Raw genomic sequence first — 17655 nt, forward strand, 5'->3', positions numbered from 1 at the left:
TGCATTTCTGAGTTTCTAAACTTTTTCTGTGTCATCTGCTGGCCTGTGCATGTTGTCTCTGGCTTCTGCAAAATTCCCCCAAAATTCCCATTTAATTTCTTATGTGGACCTGAAATGGGGAAAGTTGTAATGTTGAAGGGGATAACTGTACCTGTGTTGCTGACTTCTCACTGTCAGTGGGTCTCTTGCACACCAGGGTGGTGCTCTGGCATGGGGTGACTGGCACAGGGAATCAGCAGGTCCAAAGTCAGGCCTGAGCCTTCCTCTTTTGGTTTACATTTTATTGGTAACCTTTTGTTTTTACACCTCAGTTATTTCCCATTATTCCCACCCGCTCACCATTTTATCCTTTCCCTTAATAACCTCCAACAAAACAAAACAAAGCAAAGCAAAACTGGTTGACAGACAGGCATCATCTCCCAATCTGTGTTGTTGTTAAATCCCTTTCCTCTCTATGAGGAGGGGCAAGGTATACTTTATCCTCCTCTGACTAGAACCAAGAGTGGTCCTTACAATCAGTCAGAGCTTGGCTGCATTTTAGTGTTGTTTTCATTCATGTCATCATCGCTATTTTTTTACATCAAAGGTGTAGCCTGAAGCAGATTAAAATGTAATTGGGAAATGTATAATAAAATAAATAAGAATACACTTCAACATAGATAATGTTACTTTGTGGTTTCCAAAGTCCATATACAACCAACAAGATTATTTCTGTTTAAGTTTGACACCACTAATTTACATTATTGTAGCTAGTGTCTAGATTGTTCTCTTGGTCTCACTTCAGTGTGTATCAGGTCATACAGTTTCCTATATCTAACAATCAGTCGACCAGCATTTGTGAGGCTCTGTGGTAGTGCCCAGGACACAAAGACAAAGTAAAGCAATCTCTGTCCTCTAGGAGGAGACAGGTATTAATGAACAAATGAATGAATAAAGGGAGAAAGCATTTATCAAGTGGCTGCCTTGTGCTAAGCACTGGTGTACAGATACAAAAGCAAAGAGAGGCCCTGCCTTCAAAGAGCTTATCTTTATGGGGGGGATAGGTCAGTCCTATCGTAGAATATTAGTGCTAGGAGAGGCCTTTGGCCAAGGAATACCAGAACAAAAGGCAAAGAGATTGGCCCATGATTACACAGTTTGTTAGTGGCAGCGTTGTGACTGGAGTCAAGTCTACTGATTTCCTTCCAGCCCAGGACTGTTTTTACTAAATACAAAGTGCCCCTTGAACCCTGCTGTAGTAAGAACCTGTTCCCCTACACGTGTCCTAAGGAAAGACTTCTTTACACCGAACACTAACCTTTCTCTGTCTTCTAAACAGCCTTTAACCTGAGCAGCAGTCCAATCAAGCCCCTCTTGTCCTGTGCAGCTTCCTTGTAAGCTCACATGGCCTGCTGACGCCTCAACAGAACCTGCAGACCTTGTTTCTTAAGAGCCCAGGAAGGACAAAGGAACCAAGCTAGTGACCCACTGATGTTGGAGGGCAGAAGTGAAGTGACTCAGACTCATGGCTGACATCATGCCATTCAGAAAATCTCCCTGAGTAGGTAGTGGAAAAACACAAGCACCCAGTCCACCTGGCTGCAGAAAGACCCCTCCCCAGATTCTTGGTGGAGTGTGTATGTGGAAAGAGTCGGCCTTGGGGAAATGAGAACTGAAAGCAGTCTGTTGGCCGTTCAGCTCAGAAAGCAGATTGTCCTAGGGCAGACTCTTAATCAATTAGCAGTTACCCTCTGGATTCATGGAGTCCATATTTCCCTTATGTATGTCAGTCTGTAATCTCATGGTCCACATCCGTTCTCCAAACTGGAGGATCTGAAGGTGGAGTGCTGTCTCTGGGTAAGGAGGTTGGTATAGATGAACATTGTCCATGGCTAGGAATCGAAGAATCACTCTAGACTTTGGATATTCCTCCTTCCCTCTAGCCCCTTCCCTATATTCCTTCTTTTAACTATGAACCTCATACACCACAAAGGGCTGATTTCTCATTAGGAAACCAAGGTATCTAAAAACTCTGTCAACACTCTCTTCCTGTTAAGGACAGAGTTAGCTTAGACAGGATACATGCTCACATTTTATTTACAAGCAAAAACTGTTTAGTGTTGAAAGCCAACAGTGCTCTGAGGATGATCAGAAGGGTTTTCCCAGGTGTATTCTTTGAAGCGGGTTTGAAGTTGCAATTCTGCATCCTCATGGGGTGTTCTGAATGTTGGCGGTCAGTCGACAAACATTTATGAAAGTGCCTACTGTGTGCCAGATCCTAACAGGCACCTGAGGGCACAGAAGAACAGGAGCTTGATGGAGTCCTTGCTGCTAGTGCCCCTTTTCCTGTCTCCACTTCTGTCTAGAAGTCAACCCTCCAGTCCCCAGCCCCCAGCCCCACCCATGAGGGAGGGAACTCAGAGCACCAGTTCCACCACAACTCTGGATCAGGGGTTGAGTGCCTCTAGCCTCACGTTCTCGACCTCTCTCCCCACCCTTACCTGCAGCAGGACATTGCCACTCACTTGCTTGGATGACCAGGGAGTCACCAGTTAAAGTCCTTCTGATAAGATGGAGACCACTAGGCTGCCTTACCATGTGCCTTACTGCTAAGCCCTCTGGACCTCCAGGAATTTCCGTCTGACCTGCCAATGTACCCTAAGGACTTCTTGACTTTTCCACCTCTCCTGCAGCCAAAACCACATGTGTTGGATTCTCCAATTAGAATGTGAACTCCTTGAGAGCAGGAAATGCATCCCTTTTCTTTTTGGTGCGTAATCAGCGCCAACAGATGCTTTTTTATTCATTCATTCACCTATATATATACACACCTGTGTGTATACACACACACACACACACACACACACACACACACACAAAATACAAGACAGTTTCTTTTGGTGAGGAGATGCCAGCGGCTTTGGAGGGATCAGGAAAGATCTTGAGGTGGCACTTGAGGTGAGGTTTTTTTGTTTTGTTTTTTTTTTGTGAGGCAGTTGGGGTTAAGTTACTTGCCTAGGGTCACACAGCTAGTAAGTATCATGTGTCTGAGGCCGAATTTGAACTCAGGTCCTGCTGACTCCAGGGCTGGCATTCTATCTACTGCGCCACCTAGCTGCCCCTTGAGCTGAGTTTTGATGAAGGCTAGTGGGGAACACCTAGGAAATATCTAACCTTACATAAGCTGGTGGCTTGGATTATATTCGAGAAGCTCACTATCTGCCATGGACTGACAGACAACATATTTCCATACTACAACTATGGACTTCAGAACAACCTGGAGAACTCAATCAGTAAGCTGTACTGGGACCAAACTATTATTGCCTACAATTGCCCAGACATAATATTGAGCCATAAAAATACATGAGATTGGGTTTTCAGCCTTTATTTGCCGTTTTTGGTGGGTATCCTACTCAACTCTATACTGTTTTGTTTTTGAAGAATTTTGTCCCAGAATGATTTCATTTGAAATGTTGACTAGTAGTTTTCCTCATAGTTAGGGGATCCCTTACACCATCTAGTCCATAGGTCCCAACCAATATTTCATAGCCACAGGATTTGAGTTGCATAGGGCCTCAGTGAGACCCCAGTGCCCACACAGGCGTACCATCACATTTCCAAACCATTCTAATTGTGAGGAGCTCTTCCCTCATGTCCAGTCAAAGGTGTCTTCTTTGTAACTTATTTACGTTTGCTTCTGCTTCTGCCCTTGGGTCCGAGTAGAACAAGCCTTTCTTTCACATGATATCCCTTTAAATCCTTGAAGATGGATATAATTTCCCCACTGAGTCTTCTCCAGTCTAAACATACCTGGTTCCTTTAACTTATTTTATAGGCTTGGGCTTGGTTGAGGCTCTTTGGCCTGAACGTTACCAGCACTCTCTCCAGTTTTTCAGTGAACTTCTTAAATCGTAGTAGCCAGAGCTGAACACTATATTCCAGATATAGGCTAACCAGGGCCAAGGACAAAGGCACTGTTGCCTTCTCAGTCCTCGAATTGAGCACAGGACTGTTTTTACTTAATTGTGTTGCCCAGGCACTCTGCATTGGGGTCATTAAAAGGGACACAATCTTAGCTGTGTCTCTTAATGCAACCTGTGCTCCCATCTGCTTTTTTGGCTGCCATATCCCATTGAGCTTGCAGTCCACTAAAATCCCCAGATCTTTTTCAGATGAATTGCTGCCTAGCCATGCCTCCCCACCTAGCCTCATATTAATGTCTTTATACCAGTGTAATGTGTGATGATTCCAGGGAGAAGCAAGGAGTCACTCAGCTTCAGTTGCCCTTGTGGGAGTAGCCCCTCAGCTCTACAGCATTTCTTTTTCTCTTATCCTTGGGACTTGAGCTTCACCCTATTCCCCCTAACCCTGGGCTCATAGCTTCATGAACTCCTTCCCCCAATCCCTGGTTCCTCCCTGCTTCAGTACGTGTGCCTGGCAGAGGCTGTTTACAAACCAGAACAGCCTGTCCCAGAGATGTTTCCCAGGGCTGGGTAATTCCTTACCGAGAACTCAGACCCAATAGCTTTACATTGAGGCAATGTTTGTACTTTTGGCTCTTGGGTCATTGCATGCGTGCTTTGGGATGTGGATTGTGGGATTGACTGTGGAATTTCCCCGGCTGTTTCTTAGAGAAAGCTGCCTCCCTTTCTCCCAGGCAGCCAGGCACCCTTCCCAAGTGAAATGAGCTAGAGCAAAGGTTGTAGGGAGGCGTGGAGTAGAGACTTCATTTGGAGAGCTTTGTTTCTCTCCTGCAGTGTGAAGGGAGTGTTTAGGGAAGACCAGACTTGGCTCCTACAGTCTCCAGGACCTCTAACACCCAGGGGCCACCTTTTCCCACCAGCTCAGCCTTGATTCCAGCTCTGATAAGAGATTAACTTTATTCAGGGGTTCCTGTTTATCCTTCTGCTATCCAGCGGCACCCCTCCCCCCTTTTTTTTCTTTCCTCGGAGAGGTCTAGACCAGAGCTTGTCAGGTAGGCTTTTAATAACCTTTGGCAAAACTCTGACCTCTTTTCTTTTGTCCTGACTGGGCTAGGGGTATGCATCATGAGGATACTGGTCACCTGTCAGTCACCATTTCATAAGTGCAGAAGAAAAATCATTGGCCTCCAACTCACAGTCAGGAAGGGTAGTACAGCCCTGTCCGGGTGGACAGCTTACAGCCTCTCCCTGTGCTGAAGAAAATTGACTCATGAATCTTACTCATTTATCGCTGGTTTTATATTTATAAACTTAACATTCTACAAATAGCAGCAAAGAAACCAAATATGGAGTTACCAAATAAAACCCTCAAATTTAAGCTATTACTGTTTTGAATTTTTAAAATGAGTAAGTGGAAAAATAATGAAACCGAATGGTGTGTAATGATCGGGTCTAAGCTTGCCCCCAGAGAACATGAAAAAAATGCACTTCCTTCCCTTCTTGGAAGAGATAGGGACTATGGGTATGGAACATTACATATACATCAGACTTGGCGATGTGTTGTTTAGTTTTGCTGAAATGTTTCCCCTCCTTTTTTATTCTTTGTTATGAAGCATGACTCTAGGCAGTGGAAGAGGTTGGAAAATGAATGTGATATAAAAACAAATTATGTCAATAAAAATTTTTAAAAGAAGAAAAATGAAACATAGAAAAAACCTCATGACACCCTGTCTTCTAGGTGTTCTCGTGATGCTTGTATGGGTACACTCTGCCTCTAGGAAAGGCAGCATGGTATCATGTATGTAGTGCTGTACTTGGGAGCCAGGAAGACCTGGGTTCAGATTCTGCTTCTGACTTAACCTGCCTGAGCCTCAGTCACTTTATCTTTAGAGTGGGGTTTGTGGTGACTATTGTACAGAGTCAGGTTGAGACTGAAATGTGATTATGTATTTAAAACACTTGCACTACTTCAGTGTCAGCTGTTCTTATACCACTTAAGATAACAAACTGTACATCTCTCCCCCCAGTAGAAGGGAAACTTCTTGAGAGCTGGGACTGGTTAATTTCCATCTCTGTATCCCCAGCACTGAGAAGCTTATGAGGTGTCTTACACATAGTAGGCACCTATATGCTTGTTGAAATAATGTACATTTTCACAACATTAGAGTAGTAGCAGTATTTTTTCTCCATGTTCCCTTACAAATCTTTCGGTGTACTTACAAAGACTTGTTGCTTTTGTTGCTATATTTTTAAAAAATAGGGATTGTAGTCGGTGTATGTGCTTTGATCATTTTGTTGACCTTGCTTTGAATCATCTTGCATTGGACTTTAAATATTTCTTTGTATTCTTCATATTTGTTGTTTTTTTAGTCATCTTTAGCACAGCTGGGGTTGCCAAATCCTGCTCTTGTCTTTTAGCCCCTTAAAAACACCTTTGGGGACTTTCCTGCTTTTCTCTGTATACTCAGTGCTTAACAACGTTCAGCCCATAGCATCGACTTAAATGTTTTTGTTATTCATTCATTCACGCCTAAAACAAAACACACCTCCTCCTCAGCCCCTCCCCTTTCCTAATCTTCCCTGCTGCCATCTTTCCATTTGCACATTTATAGACTTGGCTCCCTATCTTGCTGTGTGATGTCTCTCTTTTGTTCCTTTTCACCACTCTCTGCAGTTACCACTTTAGTTCAGGCCCTCATCACTTTTCGTCTGGACCATTGCAGTAGCTGAATAATTGGCCTCCCTGCCTCCATTCTCTTCCCCCCTCCAATCCATCCTGTATCCAGCTGCCAAAGTGACCATATTATTTCTCGATCAATAAACTCCAGTAGCTCCCTGTTGCCTTGAGGATAGAATATAAATTCAGTTTGGCACCACTGTACCTTTCTAGCCTCGTTATCCATTCTCCTCCTTCCTGCCCTGAATAGTCTAGTAGCCAAACTGGCTTGTTGTTCCTCACACATAATGCTACTTCTGCTGTCTCTGTGCTTCTGACATTGGCCCTCCCCACGGCAGGAATGCACTCTCTGCCTCCCTCTGCCTTATGGAATCCCTTTCTGCCTTCAAGACTCTTTTACATGAAGACTTTCTTGATTCTGCCAACACTGCCAGTGCCCTCTTCCTCTAAAATGATTTATATTTATTTTGTGTTTAATCTCTATTTATGTATGTATTTGTGGTCTCTTGATAGGAAGTTTCTTAAGAACAGAGATTGTTCTGTTTTTGTCTCTGTCTCTCCAATGCCAGGATTTAGGTATGTAATAAATTCTTTTTGGTTGATTATTAGGATCACTGTATTTAGGGCTATAAAGAGCCTTAAAAGTCATCTAGTCCAACTCCTTAGTTTTAGCCCTGAAAAGTAGGGTAGGACAGGTTTGAGCAGGGAGGAGAGTAAAGGGTGGCGCCCAGAATCAGATCTGCTAGGATAAGGCAAAGGAAAGAACGTAGAAGTGACAGGACCTCAGTTTCCCCTTTATAAAAGAAAAGGTCCAGAGGTCATTGGCTTGTGTGCCAAGGCTAGCACTTAAACTCAGGGATCTTGGGGTGGTAATCTCTTTGCAGAAATTTTGGCTTTTTGTGTCCTCTGAAGGAAATTGGGTTCTAGCTTTTTCTTCCCTTCCTAGTTGACAAATTCACCCCCAAGTTTGGTCTGTCTTGTCTACTTCTTGCTTTCGACTTTCCTGAAAACTGATTTGAATACTTGCATTCTTAAAGAGGTAACTGTAACTAATCCCACTCCTCTTTGTATTCATCAGCTAGATTAGCAGAGTGAGGTGTGGAAGAAATGAGTTCTTTCTTATCCTGGGTGACTTTTTCTCTTTATAGCCTTTCATAACTGACAACCTTTATTAGCTCATAGATCTGGAACTGGCCGGGACCTTAGAGGACATCTAATTCATTCCCCTCATTTTATGAATGAGGAAAAGGAAGCCCAGAGAGGCTCAGTGACTTTGCCCAGGCCACACAGGCAGGAAGTAGGAAAACTGGTATTGAAATCTAAGTTCTTCAGCTCTGACTAGTCTGTGGTTGTTGGCATGTTGTGTCCTCCCGTCAGACTGTGAGCTCAAGACCTGAGACCGTCTTTGGCTTTTCTTTTTTATCCTCAGTGCTTGACACATAGTTGGCTCTTAAATTCCATCTCATGCCCCCCCCCCCCCCCCCCCCCCCCCAGCTTTCCTTTGTAACAAAAATGTATAGGTAAGCAAAACAAACCAGCCCCGTGGCCACAGCTGAGCGTGCAGGCCTCACCAGGAGTTCAACATGCCAGCCAAGAGCAGGAAAATGTATTTCACCTTCAATCAGCTGGAGTCAAGATGCCTTCAGTATTGTTTTCCCTTACATTTTGAGATCATTGTGTAAATTGTTTTCTCGGTTTGGCTTATTTTATTCTGTACCAGTGCAAACAAGTGGGAAGTGACTTTTCAGAGGCCGCATAGGGAATACCAGATGATCTTTAAGATCTCTTCCACTTCCGGCATTTTATATAACTAAAACTTCTGTTTTCATAAACCCAGGCTAAGGAAAAGCCTGGGCCTGGTGAAGGCCATTTGACCATAAACAGATGGTGAAGATTCTCTGTGAAATTAAAAAAAAAAGTAGCTACATTTTGTATTTCATTTCGCATGGAATTAATTATAGAAACTGTTAATTTGCCTTACTTGGCATATAGTATCTCATTCCCTGGCATGTTCTTCCCCTAATTAGCATTACTTGAATTCTAGTCAGGGGGCTTATGTACTTCTTATGTACTTCTTCCTTCCTCGGTCTGGACCCTAATACGAATGAATGGCATGAGATGTGGAAGCAGGAATTTGATCTTTCCAGAAAACACTGTTTTGGAGGAAATAGAAGCTTTTCCATATGGAGAGCTTATGTACATCACTGATTTAGAATTGGATGGAACCTCAGAGATCTTCTAGTTCTAACACTTTGATTTTACAGATGAGAAAACTGTGACCTAGCTAGACTAAGTGGCTTGTGCAGGGTTACCTAGTTAGTGTGTAACAAAGTCAAAATTTGAACCCATGCCCTCTAACCCCTAATATAGTACTGAGATATCAACCAAAAACATTGCTTTGTCACAGAGTACTCACCACCTCGTTGACTCAAAACACTTAGAGTGGTTTCCTTCGCCCATAGAACAAAACCATGGCGTTCTAGGTTCTCCATCCAGTTGTTAAAACCTTATGTCTTTTGTCTCCCCGAGAAACTAAACTTTAGCAAAACCAGTCTCTTCAAATTTCCATTTCTGTGCTCTCTCCACCGCCTCCCATCATTGCCCCTGTCTTTGCTAATTTGTTGTTTTTTGTTGTTCAGTTGTTTTAGTTGTGCCTAACTCTTTGTGACCTCATTTGGGGTTTTCTTGGCAAAGATACTGGAAGATTTTGCCATCTTCCTTTTATAGCTCATTTTACAGATGAGCAAACTGAGGCAAACAGGTTAATTAAGTGACTTGCCCAGAATAAGTGTCTGAGGCCAGATTTGAACTCGGGAAAAGAGGCCTGGCGTTCTATCTACTGTGCCACCTAGCTGCCTTCTTTGCTTTCTTCAAGACTCAGCTCATTCTACCTCTTATCTAGTCAATTTAATCTGCACTGAGTTCTTTGCACAACCATTATATGTGTCTTTCATTTGGCACTTAACATATAAAGTCTTTTTTTTTTTTCTTTTTGGAGATAGCTTGCCCTGTCTCCCAACTAGATAGGGAGCAGAGACTGTAATTTCTCTCTCTACCTAGAACCTCGAATCATGCCTGACATGCACTCAACAGATACCTCTTGCCAGTGGGGTTGTACTGCCATGAGCAAACCGTATGGTTTATCTCTAGCTGATGATGGTGTTGTAGGAGTACCAACAAAGTGGTGGTTTAGTAGAAAGGACACAGGATTGAGAGTCAGAAGACCATAGGTAGAATCCTACCATCATCACTCAGTGGCAATGTCACCTTTGGGATATTGGGAAAGTTGAGTAACTTCTGTGATCCTCAGCTTCCGTATCTTTAAAATGAAGTATACTGAATGATCTATAGAGCTCATTCCATCTCTAAATCTTACAGTCCTGTTTCTGCCTTAATACTGACAAACCAAAACCCAAACTCCTTTGCCTGGCATTCAAGGCCTAGAATAGACTGGCTCTGGCATTTTTTGTTTTGTTTTGTTTCGTTGTATTTTTTTTTAATCCAGCCATCTCTTCTACTTGAGTGTGATTGATCTAGTCATTATCCCCTATTCTTATTTCTATACTTATTTCTTTGCTCACATGGTTTTTTTGATCTACAGTTTCCTTCTTTTCTCCTCCTTATTCTTCAAGATTGAGCTCCAGCACCATGTCTGTTAAGTCTTTCCCAGTTATTCAGCTCACATTGGTCTCCCCTTCTTTGTGTTCCAATATCACTCATTTTGTCATTTAATCACATCCTGCCACGTGTTTTTCCTTAACTGTTTGTGTGTGTGTGTGTGTGTGTGTGTGTGTGTGTGTGTGTGTGTGTGTGATGTTGTCAGTTGGACAAAACTTCTTGGAGGACATAAACTAGGTTTCATTTGTATCTCCCTGACTCCACTCCCAGTGTGTAGCCTAGTATTCTATCTAGTAGGTGTTCTTTAAAATCCTTTTGAGGTAATGAAGTGAACCATGGAGCCCTGTGATGCGGTACAAAGAATGGTAAGTTTAGAAAGAGAAGGAAGCCCAAGCCCCTTTTGTGATTTATTTCTCTATGGCTTTCCTCCGATGCTTCTTGGACTCCACTTCTCCTTCCTTGTTCTCTTTATTCAGTTGATATTATTCTCTGCTCCCACAGGTTGGGACAAGCATTCCTATGGTTATCACGGTGATGATGGACATTCGTTCTGTTCTTCTGGAACTGGGCAACCTTATGGCCCCACCTTTACTACTGGAGATGTAATTGGCTGCTGCGTCAACCTCATCAACAACACTTGCTTCTATACAAAGAATGGACACAGCTTAGGTAAGTGAATGAGGGACATTGGGTAAGGGCAGCAGTTCCTGGCCTCAGACTTGGACTAACGGAGACATCACACCTGATTGGTTGCAAAGTGCAGAGCTTTTTGCTGGGATAGCATGGGAATACTGTATTAGGCACCACATCTTTTCTCTCTTTTATTTGTCTGTTTGTAATATTCATTTTTCTAAATTTTGAGTTCCAAATTCTCTTCCTCCCTCACCTATTGAGAGAAAGAGAGCAGGCAATATAATATATCCGTTTTCCATGTGAAGTCATGTAAAACATAGTTCCATATTAGACATCTTGTACCCCACCCCACCCCGCAAAAAGGCAAGAAAAATAAAGTGAAAAAATGTGCTTATTTTGCACTCAGAGTTCATCATTTCTCTCTCTGGAGGTGGATAGCATTTTTCATCATGAGTCCTTTGGAAGTATCATGAATCGGGGGCAGCTAGGTGGATAGAGCACTGGCCCTGAAGTCAGGAGGACCTGAGTTCAAATCCGGCCTCAGACCAAACACTTGACACTTACTAGCTGTGTGACCCTGGGCAAGTCACTTAACCCCAATTGCCTAAAAGAAAAAAAAAAAGAAAGTGTCATGGATCATTGTATTGATCAGAGTAACTAAGTCTTTCACAGATGATCATTGTCAGTATTGCTGTTACTGTGTACAACATTCTCCTGGTTCTGCTCATTTCACTTTATATCAGCTCATATAAGTCTTTCCAGGTTTTTCCCACACCATCCTGCTCATTATTTCTTATAGCACAGTAGTATTCCATCACATCATATGCCACAATTTGTTTAGCCATTCCCTAATTGATGGGCATTCCCTCAATTTCTAATTCTTTGTCACCACAAAAAGAGCTGCTATGGATATTTTTGTACATAGTTTTCCTTTTTTTTTTTTTTAATATCTTTGGGTTACAGATCTATCAGTGGCATTGCTGGGTCAAAGGGTGTGCACACTTTTATAGCCCTTTGAGCATCGTTCCAAATTGTTTTCCAGAATGGCCGAACCAGTTCACAACTCCACAAATAGTGCATCAATGTCCCTTATTTTTCCATAGCCCCTTCAGCATTCATCATTTTCTTTTTTCTGTCACGTTAGCCAATCTGATCAGTATGAAGGTGATGCCTTAGAGTTGTTTTAATTTGCATTTCTCTAATCAGTAGTGATTTAGAGCATTTCTTCTTCCAACTGTTAATAGCTTTGATTTCTTCTTCTGGAAACTGCCTGTTAATATCCTTTGACCATTTATCAATTGGGGAATGGCTCTTATTTTTATAAATTTGCCTCATTTCCTTATATATTTGAGAAATTAGGCTTTTATCAGATAAACTTTGGGTACCACATCTTTAACGTAGCTCTAAAGGTTCACATTGATCAAACTGGTCCCTTGGAACATTTTGGTGATGGGAAGACTACTTCACCTCATAGGGATGACTTCTCTGCCCTAGTGGAAGACCACAAAGCCCATTACAGGGGTCGGTTCCCTCCTTTCAGGAGCAGAAGTTCAGAACCTTTGAAAAAGTATGCTGAGCTCTGTGGGGACAAGAGTAGTTTGTATTACTACATGTATCCTTTTGTGTTCAACCCTCCTCCCTGCTAGGTGTCTGGGATGTGGGAACTTGGAGGTAAAGGGATGTGGCATTGAGAGAATGCCTTTGGGGAAGGGCTACCTGTCTATTCAGGCCTTGACTAGACTTCTCTTCCCTAAAGGAGACACCTCTCTGGTTTTAGAGGTATGAGAAAATGGTAATGGGGTTGAGATGATGGGGAGGAGAGAACTTGGGCCCACACACTTCTTTAAACTGCCTCCTAGAGCAATAGACAAGGGCAGTGTTTCTCATGAAATGGCTTCCAAGTGCCAGCTTCAGCATAGCACAGCCGAGGGTAGTGAATGACTCCTGGCTACTTACAGTTTGAGATGTATTTTTTTCCACCTTAAGAGTTTCCAGGGAAAGAGGGGACATGCTAGAGCCTAACTGGAAAAGTATCTGAATCCTTAAGAACTTAGTTGGCTTTTTACTCTAGGGAGGACTATCATCTTTGCAAGTGAGAAAGGAAATCAAGTGGGTTGCCAGGCATGGAAAGAAATGAACTCAACATGGCAGAACCCTTCAACGGCATTGACCTTGCCATGTTAAGCTGCCCTGTTGGGAAGAACCTGGCCTCTAAGGCTGCCTTGCAAAGACTGAAAGCTGTAGTTGTAAACCTACAGTGGTCGAGAGGGTGGTGCTTTTTGATTTAGGGCTTGGAGCATGAAGAGGCTTTCATTACTCTGGAGTCTCAGAGCTGAACAAAGGGGCTGCTTAGTAGGACTGGTGCAGAAACCCACCTTTGTTGCTGGGGAGAAGTGGGGCTGTTGAGCTGGGAGTTCCAGCATGTAAGCTCCTTTCAGATGCCTTGGGCATCAGAACCTTCTCAATAATGCTTCCCCAAAGGATGCCTGCTACATTCCTCATGTCACAGAGTTCACATGGACTGTTTTTACCAGGAACACAGTAAATTCCCTTCCAGGACCCCAGGTACAGACATTCTCTCCTAAGGAGAGCTTTATAATCTAGTATCCTGGGAGCATTTGAGAGATGAAAAGTTTGAATTCTCAAGGTAATGTTTGGGTTTGGAGTAAGATCCTGTCTTTAGGTATTAGGGCCTCCAAAGGCCTAGGATCTCTGGTGGTCCTAGCCTTTGAGTGCCAGAAGTGGTCTGACTCCTGGGGCTTTAGCAGAAATCTCATTGTAGCACTGGGAGGCCACTTGATAGCAGCTGGTCTAACACCTTCGTTTTATTAAGAAGGAAAATGAGCTGGAGGGAATGTTAAAAAGTCCAAAGTCATGCAAGTAGCAGAGCCAGGATTCAAATCTAGTCCTTGGTTTTAGATCCAGTACTCTTCCTACCCAGTATCAGAGATATTGGGCTTTTAGAAAAGACCCATGTCCCAAATAGAGGGTATCCATTATGACCTATAAGAAACAGGGATAATGTTTACCCTGATACCAGGGCCCTACTCCATGAGAAATCTCATAGGGCCCTGCCATCTTATCTTCTTGATTCAATCTCCAGGACCTCTTTAGAAGCTTGCTTGAGGCTTTCCTGGGAAAGAGTTAACACATTTCCTTTTGTTATTGTAAAAGAGAAACACCACTCCTGAATTCTACTCTTCCAATGTTTTCTTTTAGGTTCAGTCTCAGCAGAATCCACTAGAGCCCTTTATCTCTCCTGATTAAATTCTTTTGTGCATTTTGGACACAAATAAGGGAAGTATTGGACAGTTACCAAGAAATTTGGGTAATGACGTTCTTTGCCTAGCAGGTGATCTTTCTTCCTCTTGTATCCTTCATATCATTGACTGGAAGCTTAGTCTGACATGATCATGTATTTAGAGTCAGAAAAGTCCTTAAAAGTTATCTCCCCAATCTCCCAAAGAAGATAAGTGACTTATTTGCCCAAGGCAGTAGGTAGCAAAGCAAGGATCTTAAGCCTAGGTCTTCTGACTCCAAATTGAATGTATTTTCCACTGCATTCTGCTGCTTATCTTAAGACAGAGGAAACCTTGATTGATCCTTATCTGTGCTGCCCAGTACCCTTAACAGAGAGTGTCTGCCTTGGAAATATCCAAAAATGCTAGCTTTCTTCATTAAGCCAGGCAATCCCTGGGGCTTCCAGTCTCTTCTGCTTTCTAGGAGAAGTATCACGGAGGATTATTGAAAGGCAAACCTGGAGTTGGGAAGAAGCTATTATTCTCTCCTTGTTACCTCCATGGTTACTCTTCTTCCCAAGGTCCAAGTCCATAGCAACTCATAGATTTTTGAGGACAAAGGCCCAAATATTTAAACATGAGACCAGAAATTCTATTGAAATTAAGACACAAGTACTTGTGCATGTACTCCCTAGGAGGACTTCTCAGTGGCCCTTAAGGTCACCAGGCCATAATTGTTGCTATAACATTGTAGTACCTTGCATCTAGTCTGTCCCCTTTCTGATTAGATGATCCATCCAGCTGGGAGTTGTATGCGGTTTTAGAGAACGTTAGCACTGTAGTGATTGTGAGGAAAGGGAGGCCCTTGTGAGCAGTCATGAAGCCAGAAGTGGGAGAAAGAATAGTTGGGGCAGAGACTCTCCAAGGGAAAGCAACTCAAGAGGCACAGAAGTCCAGGTTTCTTGGAGTATGGTCAGAAATTCTTTCAACGAGGAAAAAAAGAGGGACGTATCAAAAGAAACCAATGTTTTTTTAAATGGTGACCTTTTGATACACTTCTTGAGAAAGGACCGAGGGAGAGACACGTAACCAAAGACTATTGTGAATTTGTAAGAATAGGCTTGGGAAGCCAGAGCTCAGATTGACTTAGGGAAGTTAACAGCGTAAATGGCTTTGTATAAGTAAAGTTGCTCGAGGTGGATAGGGGCTATGCAAGCACCTAGCTGCCTTCGGTGAGGTTGTTTCCAAAGCTGGAAAAATTACGTCCCAGAGATAATCATTCTTGAAGATGTCACCACTGAACTGCTGCTGATAACCTGATAAATCGTGACAATAGGAAAGGTGCCGAAGATCTCCACTTCTTAAAAGGAAGAAAGAATAGTTTTCAGAAACTCTATGTTCTTGAGTTTGACATCCCTTTGAAGTTCTCCAAGTAATTATGAGCAGATTGCTTGTGAGCATTTAGAAAGGAAAGCAATGAGTGATCACTGGATCCCTTCATGGATCCATTCAGAAAAGCTGGGCCAAGCCAAGTTCATTTCCTTTTTGGGTAAGATTACCAGACCAGTCTATGGGGACAGCAGGAGAGAATCTTAAAGACGACCTTCTCCAGCTGCAACTAGAAAGCACATTTGTAGGCGCTGTTTCAGCCCTTTTGCTGACACTACAAGGAGAGGAACTGTAAGAAGGAAATCATTTTTGTAGAGTAATCAAGGCCTTTAATATCAGTGTCTTCTGATGAAAAGCAAATCCACAGGATAGAAAGGACCTGGGCAAAGCATGCACATTCTTCCTTGAATTAATATGGCCTACATGCCTGGATAATCTCTGCCATTATCAGGGGATGTCCTATTTCACCTTTCACAAGAAGATGGGAGTAAGCTAACTAGGTATTGGTAAATTTGGCATTAAACAACTAGTCGTTAAAATTCTCTAACTTAACTGTAATTCCAGAGTATTGATGATAAAGCATGTTACCCACCTAACAGAGAGGTAATAGACTCAAGGTGTTGAATGAAACATACATTTTTGGACATGGTTGTTGTGAAAATTTGTTTTGTTTAACTATACATATTTGTTATGAGGGTTTTATTTTTAAAGTAGAAGGAAAGGTGGAAGGAGACTGAGCCTATAGGCTTCCCTACCACCACCACCCCAGTAATGAGAAGAGAACAGAAAGAAGGCCAGAAGGAGTAACAGACAAAACAGGACAGCTTTGAAAATTATGTGTTGAATTTATTCTTTGCTTTTAAAAAGCAGGTTCTACATAATAGAGATTCAAAGCTTCATATACATTCCACTTCTGTAATATATACAAAAATGCTCATTTTATTTGGTGTTAAGCTTAGAATAAGAAGAAGAAAGCTAAAGACTGGAGAAAGCATCCCTGAGAAGACAGCTTGGTATAGTTATCATATTAAAACATCTCTTCCTTTTCTCCCCTTCCTCACCACTCCAAGATTTCATCACTACTGCCTCTCAGGCCATTTTCTCCCGTTGAAAGCCACTTACTATTCCTTATGGAGAAGGGCCTACAAGACTCAGTTGTTGGATATTTTCCTTCTAGAGAGGCGATGGACATTAGGCCATTGCACTGATACTAACCTGAGTGGCTTCCTGCAGAGCTTAGCATTGTTCTAGTTGATGGCCTCTTGCAGATGTCAATAAATAAGGTGGGATGTACTTCACCTGCTCCTTTCTTTCTCAAAGCTAACCAATGGCCTGAGCAATGATGGCTTTGAAAAGTCTCAGTCTCACTGTCCCTTCAAGTGTCTCTGATCAGGGATCTAAGCTTGAAAGGGAGCCGATTGATATGAGGCCTAGTCTATGATAGGAAGGAGAACAACTAGCACTACCCCACCTTCTCATAAACCCAACATCCCTGGTCACTCTGAGATGGCAGGAACATTTTAACATGTGAATTTTCCTATTTGATTAGGTCTTTGCTGAGGATAGGTGGGATTTCCAAGTAGTTACTGGTAGATAGAGGAATTAAATGCTTCACCTTTTTAGTGGCAAAGCAGACCATAAGGAACATGAATATTTACGTATTTGGGGAGGACCAGGTTAAGGAGGATGCCTGTAAAAATAGAGATTACTGAGCCCTAACCCATTCTCAATTTCCCAGACTCGGAAATGGCCTCCATCCTCAACATTGGTATATTTATTGTTAGGTCTTCAGATTCTCAGTCATCTATCTTACTGATTTTCAAGGTTTTTTTCTCCCTGACTTTAGGCAGATTTCCAGAACAGTTAGAAGCCATGTTGTGCTCTTCATGGCAATGCCAGGCTGGCTTACCTCCTTTGTACTGATAGATTGATCTGCTCCTTGCCTTTGTAAACACACCGTATCATAGGCCTATCACTCTGAGCTTCTTCTGCTCCTGCCTCCATCCTGTAGCACTTCTGGGTAGTTGGCCAGGTTTTGTGTTTGCTTTGCACTCTTGCATTTGCACTGAGAGACTATTCCACACATCAACCAGACTTGGAGGCGTCTTCGCACCCATATAGCCTGGGGGCCTCTCTGAAGCTGAGGGTTTCTAAGGTAGTTAGTTCCTTGGGGACCTCATTTGGAGCCTATGTAAGA

At 42.7% G+C, this 17655-nt stretch overlaps 1 protein-coding gene across 5 annotated transcripts in view; it reads left to right on the forward strand.

The window, feature by feature from the left end:
- Positions 1 to 17655, forward strand: part of RANBP10 (RAN binding protein 10) — a 134366-nt gene that overhangs the window by 80604 nt on the left and 36107 nt on the right. For 4 of the 5 annotated variants that reach the window (XR_003567761.1, XM_027846733.1, XM_027846716.1 and 1 more), the window contains one exon: positions 10699 to 10866. Coding sequence is in view for 3 of the 5 variants with exons in the window: in XM_027846733.1 (XP_027702534.1) it covers positions 10699 to 10866 (168 nt within the window). In the remaining 2 variants the exon portion in view is untranslated. Of the gene's footprint in view, positions 1 to 4895; positions 4955 to 10698; positions 10867 to 17655 lie in introns of those variants that run through there. The other variant, XM_027846740.1, reaches the window with a different exon arrangement.

Source organism: Vombatus ursinus, unplaced genomic scaffold (assembly GCF_900497805.2).
Source record: "Vombatus ursinus unplaced genomic scaffold, bare-nosed wombat genome assembly UNPS02005286.1, whole genome shotgun sequence".
Lineage (NCBI taxonomy): Eukaryota > Metazoa > Chordata > Mammalia > Diprotodontia > Vombatidae > Vombatus > Vombatus ursinus.